Below are 12,868 nucleotides of genomic sequence, written 5' to 3'. Positions count from 1 at the left end.
CAGCTCTGCAAATGTGAAAAGGTATGCACTTTCACCCCACCACTGCAAAAGTTAGAAAGCAGTGTAGCTGGGGGTGTGGTACACGACTCAATCCCTGCATTCGGGAGTCAAGGCCGGCCTCAGCTACATAATACCTTAAAAGGCAGTGTGGGTTACCTGAGACCCTGTCTGAAAACCAGAAAAGCCCCCAAATGAATCAAAACAGCGAACTAAGTAATAAACACAAACGTCATATCTTAGAACTGCACAGCACCAACTCTCAACCTGACACTTTCTGAGCAAGCTTCTGAAGTCTGCTGGCCTGAATCAACCAGGTGCACCACCTCACGTCTGTCAGCATGTAGCATTCATTACTCTGACCCCCGCTGTGACCCAACCTGACACTTCAGTCCTTATTACCACATAAAGAGCCTTTCTACCAAAAGGTACCACTCCTTAACCATTTAAGGCACACCACCATAATGTAGGCTGCTCCTCTTTGCCCTTCCTTCTGAAGGCCTTATTTAAAGAATTTGTAATTATCCCTTTCTCTTTAATGTATCCAAGCGCAAAGAGTGAGCCATTTTTAGTGCAGAGCCTGGGCAAGGAGGTAGCCCAGTGGTAGACAGATAATCAACAAGTGCAAAGCCAGAGGCTTACTGACCAGCACTGCAACAGCACAAAATAACAAAGGTCATAGACACCTAATGCTCCAAACTCATCAAGGCCCCGCCCCTGGGCCACGCCCCCTCTGCGCGTTGCTGGGCCCCGCCTCCCGCGCTCGGCCACTGGATTGACTGGTCGCGTTCCCCGTCGCGCTCGGTGCACCGGAGAAGAGCCATGGCTAGTAAGTGCCTCGCGGCCTGGTCGTCGAGCTCCCCCGGGGGAGCGGAGGCTTCGGTGCGGCGGTGCAGATGAGCCGGCTGGGCCTCTGCGTGCCCCGGTCCGCCTTGCCGGTAGCTCAGATCGCTCGGAGCCAGGGCTGCTCCGGGAAGCTCCGGCTAGCGGGGCCGCCGGCCGTGCGAGCGCAGGCCGCCGTGCGAGCGCAGGTCTCCGCGCCAGTCGTCCTGAGTCGGAGGATCTGCTCCCGCTGCGGGTCCCAGAGCTGTGGGGGTGGGTGGTGGTTTCACATTTCGTGGCCCTAACTCCCTCGCCTAACAGAGGGTTGTTAGTCGCCTCTCGAACTTCACATTTCATCTGTTAGCCTCAAGGGCCACTTGGTTGGTCCAGGGACTTGGTGCGGATTTCCCACAGCCAGCTTCCTGGTCTGTAAATGCTTATCGGTGCAACGACCTGGCATGCGCACTTAAATGTTGTCCCCATACTGGGCCCTTCCCTCGGGGTGGTTTGCGTCCCTCCCCCTTGGGTCATTATCATTATCATATCAATGTATGGTGGTTATTGGGACAGCCAGGATCTTCAATTGTGGAGGTGAAGCCACAAGTCCGGCCCTCGGAGCACTCCAGTGGCGGGGTTCCCTGCTCCAGCCTGCAGAGGGCGCTTTCCACCAGCCCCGAGCCTGGGTCGGGACCTCACCCCTACAGTGGCTGGAGGGAGAGTGGAAGCTAGATCGTAGTGCGTTTATCCCTCAGAAACAGAGACAGCCCAGCTTCTTAGGTTCGGGGCGGGGGACCTTAGTGAGTTTGTGTGAACTCTGGTGACAGCTCGGGTGTGTCAGCCTGAGAGTAAGGCCGGGTTTGGGTTTCTTTTGTTTTTAATCCAGATTCTGGCACTGCTCAATAAAAGGCATTCAGGGCGAATCGTAGTTTCCTTTACCATATTTAGGATAAACCAAGGAATGAGAGATCGTAGTTTTTAATACTTTTAAGGACAATTCTGGCCTTCATCAGAAGCCAAGTTTTGTCAGTGTCGGTGATGTAATTTATCCTTTAGATTGTCCGTAGTTGTGACAATCAATACCATGTCCAAACGTTGCCAGATGCCCTCTTTGGGAATCCTGGTTCTCTCCGAACTTGGGCCGATCTGACGACGGCTTGCTTTTGTCTTTTTCCTCAGCTTTCCGATTGGCGCTCATCCAGCTTCACGTTTCTTCCGTTAAATCGGATAACATTGCCCGGGCTTGTAGCCTAGTCCGGGAGGCAGCCAAGCAAGGTGCCAAAGTGGTCTCCCTGCCGGTAAGTATGGGGGCGGCCGGCCCTCTCTAGGAGCCGGGGACCTGCCTCAGTCTTGCTTGCCAGTGGAGGTCCTCATGTGCCCCACCTCCAGAGGTGTCTTTTGGAACCCTAGTATTGTTCCGTGTTTGTCTCATCTATCACAAAGACTAGCAGGGGTCTTTGTCGTAAGATGTCTAACAGGATCACCTGCTCTGTTCAGATGAGGAATACAAAATTTCAGGGGCGTTACCTCAAGGTAACGCTCTCAGGGGCTGAATGCGTGCTTTGTTCCTTACACAGCGAAGGCTTTGCTGTAGTTGTCATGTTTAAGCTCAGGTCAGACCATGCTGTTTTAGCATTTTTTGAAAAAATTGTTTTGAGCCTTTGGTTGAAGGTTGTATCATGTGCCATATTTGATGGAAGGTAAGTACAGGGTCAGCCTTGGAGTTCCTGGATAAGCAGGAATCATTAACAAAGGGAATCTTATTAATTTCGTGTGTGTGTGTGTGTGTGTGTGTGTGTGTGTGTGTGTGTGTGTGTGTGTGTGTATACACTCCCTGAGAGGCCAGAGATCAGTCAGTCTTGGATGTCATTCTACAGAAGTCCACTTTTTTCTTCCTCCCCTCCCCTCCCCTCCCCTCCCCTCCCCTTCCCTCCCCTCCCCTCCCCCCTCTCTCTCTCATCTCCCCACCCCCCTCTCTTTTTCTTGACAGGGTTTCTCTGTGTAGCCCTGGCTATCCCGAAACTCTCTGTAGAACAGGGTAGCCTCGAACTCAGAGATCCGCCTGCCTCTCTGTTGTGTTGGGATTAAAGGTGTCAGAGAACTGTTGAAGGCAGCTGTGTGCTGTGTGTGTGTGTGTGTGTGTGTGTGTGTGTGTGTGTGTTGGGGTCATTGTCCTTGGTGTCCCATCCCTGTCCTTGTTTCATCCTCACCCACTTTTCCCGTCCATGAGAGCCATCATGGAATCACGAGGACAGTGCCAAGATGGGATTAGAAACAGCTTGTCTACAGTGAGTAAAGCGTCGTCACTTCTGTACCTTTCAGAACGTTTTATGCCTAAGTTTTGTTGCTGTACAAACTTAGGATAATTCTGAACTCCAGAATTCACCTCAGTATCCAAAATCACAGAATAAACCTGAGCTACGGTGGGCCTGGATGTCCAAAAACTGGTCATTCGACCGTCTCCAGGTCTAGCCGTCTGCCAGGGTCACCAGAATAACCGGTCTGTTTCCTCCGTCCTCACCGGGCTAATTACCTGTCTGCCTTTGATTGCGCGCTGTTTAGCCTTAGGTCTTTTCCTAGAGGTGTTGTATCTGCTCACACAGGACCAGAGTGGGAGGTAGTGTGCTTCCACTTTCTACAGAATTTGGAATGGTTTGCCCCCCATCATCACCCTTTTTCTCTTCTAACATTAATCTAGGAATGCTTTAATTCTCCATACGGAACAAACTACTTCCCTGAATATGCAGAGAAGATTCCCGGAGAGTCCACACAGAAGCTCTCTGAAGCAGCAAAGGAGAATAGTGTTTATCTCATTGGAGGTAATTCCTTCCATGTGGGGTAACATCTAAACGTTAAAAACATTAGAATGCCTTTTGTTACATTTAAACTAACACATTTCAGCCCTTGAAAAGAATGAGGTTGCCAGGGATGGTGGCATCCACCTATAATCCCAGCCCTTGGAAAGCAGAGGCAGGAGGATTGTAAGTTCAACGTCAGCTTGGGATACACTTCAAGAAACACTAAGTGTAAAATATGCAAGTTCAGCATGATGATGAACAGAATTTGCCCACTTAGATTAATCTCCCCCACAAAAGATATGCTCTCTCAGGGAGTTATGTATGTAAAAGGCCTAGCAAATACCATAGAAAGAAACACACCAAACTGATCCTGATAACTTTCCCTGTAAAAGGAGTGTGACTAGATAGAATGTGGCAAGAGAAACCTTACCTGTGTTCTATGTGCTGATTGGGGGGGGGGGGCGGGGAGGGAGGACGCATAGTAAACCTCCAGAGGTTCAATAAATATAATGAACAAGGTTATTTTGTGTCATGATTATTAAGGATTAGGAATGAATAGGTGGTGGCAATGTGTATCGAATTGGTTCTGTGATGGAGAAAGACTTGTATCTTAACATTCTTATCATGGGGGCTCTGGGATTCAGTTTTGTTGTAAGATGCTGAATTTGAGCAATGAGGAATTCCGGATTTTGCTCTAATGTTACATATTAACTGTTGCGAAATGTTGTGGCTGGATTTCAGGGCCAGTTTAGTTATTTTTTAAACCTTCCTGTGACGTCTGGCCTAATTGTAGTGTATCAATAATTTGGAGTTTAGTCACTGACGTATATTCAAGGAGGAAAAAGAATGCTTGGAATAAAGTTTATTATTGGACCAAGTGACTATTTCCCAGGGCCTTACCTAGCATCACAAAGTTATTGGCCCATTCTTTTTTGTTATTGTTTGGAGTGACTGTATCTTTCCCTCAATGAAAGGCTCCATCCCTGAAGAGGATGCTGGGAAGCTGTACAACACCTGTGCTGTGTTTGGGCCCGATGGGAGTTTATTGGTAAAGCACAGAAAGGTGAGTCGGGGGGTACAGATCCCATCATCTTCCCTTTTCTGTTTCTTGCTAGGATGTAAAAATGTAATTAATCCTTAAACTACTGGTGGTGTATGTAGCAACGTTACTTTACTGAACTTACCCATTAATTCTCCTAATTTCATTTTGGGTGCCAGTTATATAATCTGAGAAAGACAGCCTCGTTCTTTCTTTCTCCTACTTCCGTACTTCACCTTTTTTTTTTTCTTGTTGCTCCATGTAGGATCTCAGGAATACCACCAGTAAGTAACAGGTGTCCTTATCTGGTTTCCAGTCTCAGAAGGAACACGTTCATCATTTTTCCCCTAAATATGATGATTGTTTTAGGATTGTTTCGTATGACTATGAGATGAAAAGAGTTCCTTTCATGGCAGAGTCTTGTTGTTTCGTTTTTAAAATCATGGTTGATTGTAGAAGTTCACCAGGTACAGGCCGGACACACCTTAGTGGTGGAGTGCTTATGTGGCACGGGTATGGCCTGAGTTTAATCACTGCCACCATTCCTCAGCCTAAGTTGACTAATGCTCAGTGTGCATCTTTGGGGTCGCCTTCCCTTTTCTCATGTGATAAAGTACATCGGTTGATTTTCTGATATCAAGCTGCATTTGCTTTCCTGGAAAAAAGTTCATTTTAGCCAGGTGATGGTGGTACACACCTTTAATCCCAAGACTCGGAAGTCAGAGGCAGGCCGATCTTTGAGTTCAAGGCCAGCCTGGTCTACAGAACAAGTTCTAGGACATCCAGGGCTACACAGAGAAACCCTGTCTCAAAAAAAAAAAGTCTCATTTGGAAGAGATGCATTATTATATATGCATTGCTGACTTTGTTTTGCAAAATTTTACCGGGATTTTGTTTTGCTTTGTTTTGTTTGAAGACAGGGTCTTTCTGTGTAACCTAGGCTGGCTTTAAATTCAAGTAGTTCAGACTGGCCTTGAACTTGTGGCAATCGCCGTGTGTGAGCATCCTTAGTTCTAGGATTACAGGCATGTGCCCCCATGCCAGCTTGCCTATTGGTTTTTTGTTTGTTTGTTTGTTTTTTAGTTTTTTTTGAGACAGGGTTTCTCTGTGTAGCTTTGGAGTCTTTCCTGGAACTCCCTCTGTAGACCAGGCTGGCCTCGAACTCACAAAGATCTGCCTGGCTCTGCCTCCCGAGTGCTGGGATTAAAGGCGTGCGCCACCACTGCCCAACAGCTTGCCTGTTTTAAATGCTACACATTCTTTTTGTTTTCTTTGCTGTCGTTGTTGGTTTTTTTGATACAGGGTCTCTGCTTAGCCCTGGCTATTCTTGTAGACCAGGCTGGCCTCAGACTTACAGAGCTACGCCTGTCTCTGCCTCCCAAGTGTCTCCTCCTCTTTTACCAGTTTCATCAATTTGATTCTGATTCTGAGAAATCTTCCTGAGCATTTATAGTGAGTAAAAGCAACATAGTACATCCCATGAGGAGACCGTGCATACTGCACACCTGTAGAAAACAGGTGCTAAAACCCACATCATTTTCCCATTTTCCTTTAGTAGATGGAATAGGTGGAAATAGTGAACCTGTTCCTTCAGAGACCGGAAACAAGGTTATTTAATACTCTTATTTAAATACAAGATTATATAAACCTATTGTTTAATGCTGTGCCTGAGATCCCACACAGAGCAATAGGGATTCGATGTCCGTCAGCTTGTAGGTGCAATATGGGCAAACGGGGTAATGTTTGTATTGTCAATCTTAAGAGTATTTCCATATCTGACCACAGTGAGACATCCGCCAGTACTGCTGTGAGGCCTGTAGGGAAAGGGGTAACCAAATCAATTATTTGTGATGCAGATCCATCTCTTTGACATTGATGTTCCTGGGAAAATTACATTTCAAGAATCTAAAACATTGAGTCCCGGTGACAGTCTCTCCACATTTGACACTCGTACGTACCAGATACGTTTGCCTCTTAGAAATCCCAGAAGAGAGGAGCAGGTACTTTTCCTTCTATGTCTGTCCCCGCCTTTTTCACTTAGCATCCCTAAAAGTTCAGAATTGGGGAAGGTAAGGAGTCAGAGGTCTAGAAAGTTTGGACAGAATGGAAACCCAGGGTTTTGACATGATGTTTCTCTTCCATTGGGTTACAGCCTCCTGACCATCCACAGTGTTCCTGTTGGGCCACAATTGACACACCCTACTTAGATAGTGTGCATGACTCACAAGGAACTTCTCATAGCTGTCCTGAGGTGGTGAATGATATCTTTGAGATGATATCCCAATGGGATTGAACATACACATTGTCTCTATAGAGGAGTCCCATAGCAATTCTTCCCTGTCAGTGTTTTGTGATCAGAGAAGGTTTACCCTTCTGCCCCGTGCTACCGGAGATTCACTTCTCATGGGTGTGTTTTCTGTTTGGAAACAGCTTACTGCAAAGTAGGCCTGGGCATCTGCTACGATATGCGCTTCGCAGAACTTGCACAAATCTATGCACAGAAAGGTGAGATAATAATATACAGGTGGGTTGGGAAGCTCCTTGGAGGTTTGATTCTGCGATGGATGGTCCTGTGGCATGAAGGGAGCCCTTAACATGAAGTTGCTCAAAAGAACCAAAACAAAACAGACAAACAAAAACACAGAAAATCTGCACAAATGCACAAAATCTTGGCGGTAGAGTGTGAATGTATTCATGTCCAGCTCTACCACACCAGCTTGCTAAACAGACTTCTGCTGATGATATGGTTTGGGGGATATGATCTCAGACACTGTGTAGCCAAAGCAGAAGCTTTGTTCCCGAATATCCTCTCCACCCTCTGCCTCCCTCCTGTCACTGTGCTGAAGTTACAGGGGTTCACTGGAAATGGAGCAATGGTCTGTACCCTCTTGGAGTTCAGACCTCACATATACAGTCAGTAATATTCTGGTCTGGACAAGACCTCCTGTTTGTAAAGTAGAATGAGCCAAGTCAGGAGATCCGAATTCTGGTTCTAGCCCTTCCCCTTAGTTGGTACAGCACTTTCATCCCTCATTTTTCCTCTCTAAAGAGGTGTGGTTTCTAGCTCCCTCAGAGAACTGCTCTGAAGGAGGACCAAGGAGAGAACTTACAAAGCCCGTCTCGCGGCGTTCAGCACATCCCAGTGTCCTTACGAGGGCACTGAAACCACTGCCACTTACCTAAGTGAAGTGGTACGGATGACCTGACAGCTGTTCAGCAGATGCGGCGCGTGCATTCTGGGCATAACAGTGTCGGAAACTGTACTGCCCCAGTCGGCTGGAAAGTCACATGACACACCTCACTGTGCGGTGCTGACCATCTGGCGCCGAGCAACGTTTTGATTACAGCTCTCCACTTTTTAAAAGTGCAGGCGCAAGTTCCGATGTCAGCCATCCAGCTCATTTTTCTTGTGGCTGTGCTTCATAGGAAATAGCTCTAAGACTTTTAAATTCAGAGTCGCGTCTGTCTGTGTCTTACCCGACGGACCTCTTGTTGTGTGTGGAAGAGTTTGAGTTTGGCTCTGTTGGATAAGGAATGCAGGGTGGGGCCAGAGTCATCGCGTGCTCAACATTGCATTTTCTTCTTTCATGCCTGGAGGCTGCCAGCTCCTGGTGTATCCTGGAGCTTTCAATCTGACCACTGGACCTGCCCACTGGGAGTTGCTCCAGCGAGCCCGGTAAGAAAGGAATCAAGCATCTCAGTGGTGATGGAGTATCAGCCTTAAATGGAATCCTGCCCCTGACCCAGCCTGTCCTGGCATCCAGATGCATTTAGAAAGGGTGAATCTGCACAAAGAGCTCGGCTGGATATGGTCTCCAATGCCGTAGCAGTGCCCTCTGAAGATGCTAGGATTAAAGGCCTGTGCCATGCCTGGCTTATAAAATCAATTTATTTTAGATTGTACATATGTTTCTCTCTCTCTCTCTCTCTCTCTCTCTCTCTCTCTCTCTCTCTCTCTCTCTCTCTCTCTCTCTCTCTCTCTCTCTCTCTCCCTCCCCCTCCCTCCCTCCCTCCCTCCCTCCCTCCCTCCCTCCCTCCCTCCCTCTCTCTCTCTCTCTCTCTCTCTCTCTCTCTCTCTCTCTCTCTCTCTGTGTGTGTTGCAATGGCTAAGCGCCATTCTGTTGTACATAGGTACAATCTTGATCTACTCGTCAGTTAACAGACACAGGATGTTACCATTTCTTGGCTCTTGTGAATAGTCCAGCAATGCTGGGGTTCAGATGATTTTTTTCACGTGCTATTCTATTTCATTTGGATTTATACCTTTCAGTAGGATTTCTGGACCACATGTTCTGTTTACAACTTTTGGAGGAAACTCTACTGCTTCCCACAATGGCTGTGCTAACTCACAGTCACATTAGTAGTGGTTTTCTTCTCCACACCCTCACTGGGATTCTTACCCTTAGGCTTCTTGATAACAGCCATTTGAACTAGAGTGAGGCAGTTTGTGGTTGGTCATCATGGTTTTGAATTGCATTTGCCTGATGATTAGTGATATTGAGCATTTTAAAAAATATTTATGTTGGCCATTTGTGTTTGTCAGCTGTCCATCATTGTGACAGAATGCCCTAGATAAAGAACTTAGAAGGATGGGCATTGTATCTTGGCCCTGCTTTCAGAGGGTTCATTTCACTTGACTGGAGAGTGTAGTGGGGGCCTTTTCACCCCAGGCAGAAAAGGGAGAGAGGAGGGGCTGGGGTCCCCGTGTTCTTCCAGGGTACCCCCAAGAGCCTGATTTCTGCCTCTGTGACTTACTCCCTATAAAAGTTGTACTAGCTCCCCTGCCAGGAGTGCTGTGGGCTGAGGACCCAGCCTCAGATGGGCCTTTGGAGGACATTCCGGCCCTGAATTGTAGCACTATTTGCTTGGCTTCTTTTTGATACCTATTTAGCTCTGTTGCTCTCCCTTGAGTCTCAATAAGTAGGCCAGGCTGACTTTGAACTCTGAGTCCTCCTGCTTCAGCCTCCTGACTGGTGGAGTTACAAACATGCTTCACCATTTTGAAATTGGGTTGTCTTGTGATATTGAGATTTTAGAGATGTCAGCTACATATTTGTATATATTTCTCCTTCCTGGAGGTTTTCTTGCCATTCTTGGTACCTTCATTTGCTGTCTTAGTTTGATCATAATCCCATGTGCCTATTTTTGTGTCTTATTCCTAAAAATCATTGCTCATTCCAATGTCCAGAAGCCTTTTCCTATGTTTTCTTCCAGTGTTTTCATAGTTTCTGTCTTTTTTTTTTTTTTAATAACTGTATACACCTGGATAGAAACATATTGCATCTGGGCAGTGGTGGTGCATGCCTTTAATCCCAGCATTTGGGAAGCAGAGGCAAGCAGATCTCTGTGAGTTCGAGGCCAGCCTGGTCTACAGAGTAAATTCTAGGACAGGCTCCAAAGCTACACAAAGAAAACCTGTCTCAAAACAAAACAAACAAACAAACAAAAAACAAACAAACAAAAAACACATTGCAGGTCTACAAAGTGTAAGGTATTTGCTTTCTGTCTGTTGACTACAGGGCTGTTGATAACCAGGTGTATGTGGCTACAGCCTCTCCTGCCCGGGATGACAAAGCCTCATATGTGGTCTGGGGACACAGCACTGTTGTGGATCCTTGGTGAGTGTGTCTTAGGCTGCGCTCAGCTGGAAACTGAAAGATGACACAGGATTGTGTCCCCTGAAACGCCTCCTCTCTTTTACCCACATATCCCAACAGGCATAAGGGGGCTTCCACTTCCAATCCCTGTGAGGAAAGCCATCCTGCTTGCCAGGTTGTCCTCGGCCTTTGTCCTCTTTTGCTTGTCTAAGGAGCTGTCTGGCAATCATACAAAATAAGGAAGGCAGCAGCAGTGGGGTAGGCAGTTGGTTTTAGTAAAAGATTCCAGAATTCTTTGCTTTTGGCTAAAATTTAGGCTAAGTGACCGGTCCCAGGGTAGGAATGAGAAATAAGGCAAAAATGTTACTCCCCATGTAACAATTAGAAAGATAGGGGAGTGAGTTAAAGCAATGATTCTCAATCTGTGGGTCATGACCCTTTTGCAGGGATCTCTTATCAGGTATCCTGTATATCAGATATTTGCATTATGTGCATATATTTTATTATATATAATTATTATATATATTATCTGTAACAGCAAAATTAGTTATGAAGTAGCAGTGAAAACAATTTTATGGTTGGGGTCAGCACAACATGAGGAACCATATTGAAGGGTCACAGCATTAGGAAGGGTGAGAACCGCTGGGTTAGAGGAAACTAGCTGTCCCCTGTGAAAAGGTAAAGCATTTTACCTTATGTGAACATAAAACATCTGTCCAGTAGCAGAGTTTTCTCCATGGATAAGCCACACGGCGGGCAACTGCAGGTCTAAGTTTACAGCGTACATTCACACATAGGATTTCAACTCAGACATGCGTCCCTACTAGAACTTTGGACTTCAGAATTTGGCTTTAGTCCATGGTACTTCTGTGTATGTACACGCTCACACACAAAAGCATTTCTACAATTTCAGAATAAACAGACCAGTCATCAAACCAAGAGTTTAAAGTTTAAATATCCCTAAGGGGTCCCAAGAGGGTTTCCACAGTGTGTGTGTGTGTGTGTGTGTGTGTGTGTGTGTGTGTGTGTGATGCAGAGGCTTCACAAGATGTGACGACTGATTCTCAGTAGTTCCACACCAGGGTTTATGGGCACTGGAGAACTGGAAGGGTTAGGCTGGCTTCTGTCATGTTCCTGTCTAGATGTTGGTGACAGGCTCTACAGCCAATTCTGATTGCTACCTAGAGTGGCTGTTTCTGAAGAGGAATTGCATGTGCTATCCCTTTTATTTCTTTTGAAGGGTTTTGGTGCCCTCAGGCCTATGCTGACATTAAGGTGATTGGTGCCTGGGGGTTACATAGAGAAAGAACTTTGAATTTGGTAGGACAGATGGGTGGGAATTAGAAAAGAGGATTTAATCAAGTGAAACTAATGGTATTAGTGGTTCATCCTTTCCAGTTTTGTGACTGATGAGTACAGTTATGCCAGATGGTTTGTTATGACATATTATTCTAATATGTCATAATAAACTTAATAATTTAATAATTTCTTAATTATTTCTTAATAATTTCTCTAGATGTGTGTTTTTGAGCTCCTGAGCTGGGCCAAAAGGCTGAGTACTGGAAATAGTTTTCTGATTAGCCTTCCCCTGGACTTTTGAAGGGCTGTTGCTCCTGCCAGTGTATAGACCCTTACCACTTTTATTCAGACTTTGTGAGCTAGTCTTCCCCTCCAGTCTGAACCAGAACTCATTAGCATAGGGAGCCAGGGATCTTAGCCACACATGTAGAGGCTCTAGGGCAGTGGTTCTCAACCTTCCTAAGGCTGCGACCCTTCAATACAGTTCCTCATGTGGTGGGGACCCCAACCAGAAAGTTATTTTCGTCACTACTATATAACTGATTTACTCTGTTTGCCTATGGTCTTAGGTGACCCCTGTGAAAGGGTCATTCAACCCTCAAAGGGTTAATGACCCACAGGTTGAGAAACACTGTTCTAGTAGATCTGGGTCCTGCACAGGCCCAGCCACACTACCCTCAGGTGCGTAGCAGCTGGGATGGTATGAGGAACTGATGGAGACCATCCTTGGAAGGGGCTTCATCAGGAAGTAGTATTGGTACTTCCTGTTGATTATTGATAGCTCTATTCCCATATATTTATAATCATAGAATAGCTATCATTTTCTAGCAGTGTGCAGTTTATTAAACAACATAAATAGTAGGCCCCGAATTTATACCGTTTTATACTTGTTTTAGAAGTCTTTCTTTTGGCCTGTTAGACAAGGAAAAAAATATTGAGAATTTGACTATCACCAGATGTCAGTGAATCTCAATTCATTCTCTCAATCTCCTTCAGGGGACAGGTCCTAACCAAAGCTGGCACTGAGGAAATGATCCTATACTCAGACATAGGTAAGATCTGCACTGCTGTGGTTCAGGTGTCCTGCTCTTCTATTCTGGTTGATATTTTGGAACTGGTTCTGACGAGCTCTGGGTCTCTGTCTCACTGGGCTTTGTTTGGTTTGAATTGAGCCCGGGACCAGCGCCAGGACAACAGCATCCAGATGAGGCGAATGTTACTGAGTCACTTGCTAAGACTGGTTGTTTTTAGTCTGCGAAAGAATCTCCTTGGTTGGTAAGGAGCTGCAAATTATTCATCATGCATGTTCCTGTTTTTGC

General features: G+C 46.1%; 1 protein-coding gene across 7 annotated transcripts in view; it reads left to right on the top strand.

Moving 5' to 3' along the window:
- Window positions 1–546: 546 nt before the first annotated feature.
- Nit2 (nitrilase family member 2) overlaps window positions 547–12,868 on the top strand; it is a 28,848-nt gene continuing 16,526 nt past the window's right edge. For 4 of the 7 annotated variants that reach the window (XR_013043783.1, XM_076549054.1, XM_076549053.1 and 1 more), the window contains exons 1-9: window positions 1,356–1,554; window positions 1,996–2,114; window positions 3,515–3,635; window positions 4,589–4,677; window positions 6,510–6,603; window positions 7,084–7,158; window positions 8,251–8,329; window positions 10,173–10,271; window positions 12,546–12,601. Coding sequence is in view for 6 of the 7 variants with exons in the window: in XM_076549054.1 (XP_076405169.1) it covers window positions 1,371–1,554; window positions 1,996–2,114; window positions 3,515–3,635; window positions 4,589–4,677; window positions 6,510–6,603; window positions 7,084–7,158; window positions 8,251–8,329; window positions 10,173–10,271; window positions 12,546–12,601 (916 nt within the window). In the remaining variant the exon portion in view is untranslated. The other 3 variants (XM_076549055.1, XM_006995763.4, XM_042259441.2) reach the window with 3 other exon arrangements.

This window comes from Peromyscus maniculatus, chromosome 12 (genome assembly GCF_049852395.1).
Source record: "Peromyscus maniculatus bairdii isolate BWxNUB_F1_BW_parent chromosome 12, HU_Pman_BW_mat_3.1, whole genome shotgun sequence".
Taxonomy (NCBI): Eukaryota; Metazoa; Chordata; class Mammalia; order Rodentia; family Cricetidae; genus Peromyscus; species Peromyscus maniculatus.
Note: the sequence above shows the minus strand (reverse complement) of the source record. Positions and strands in the feature narration are given on the sequence as shown.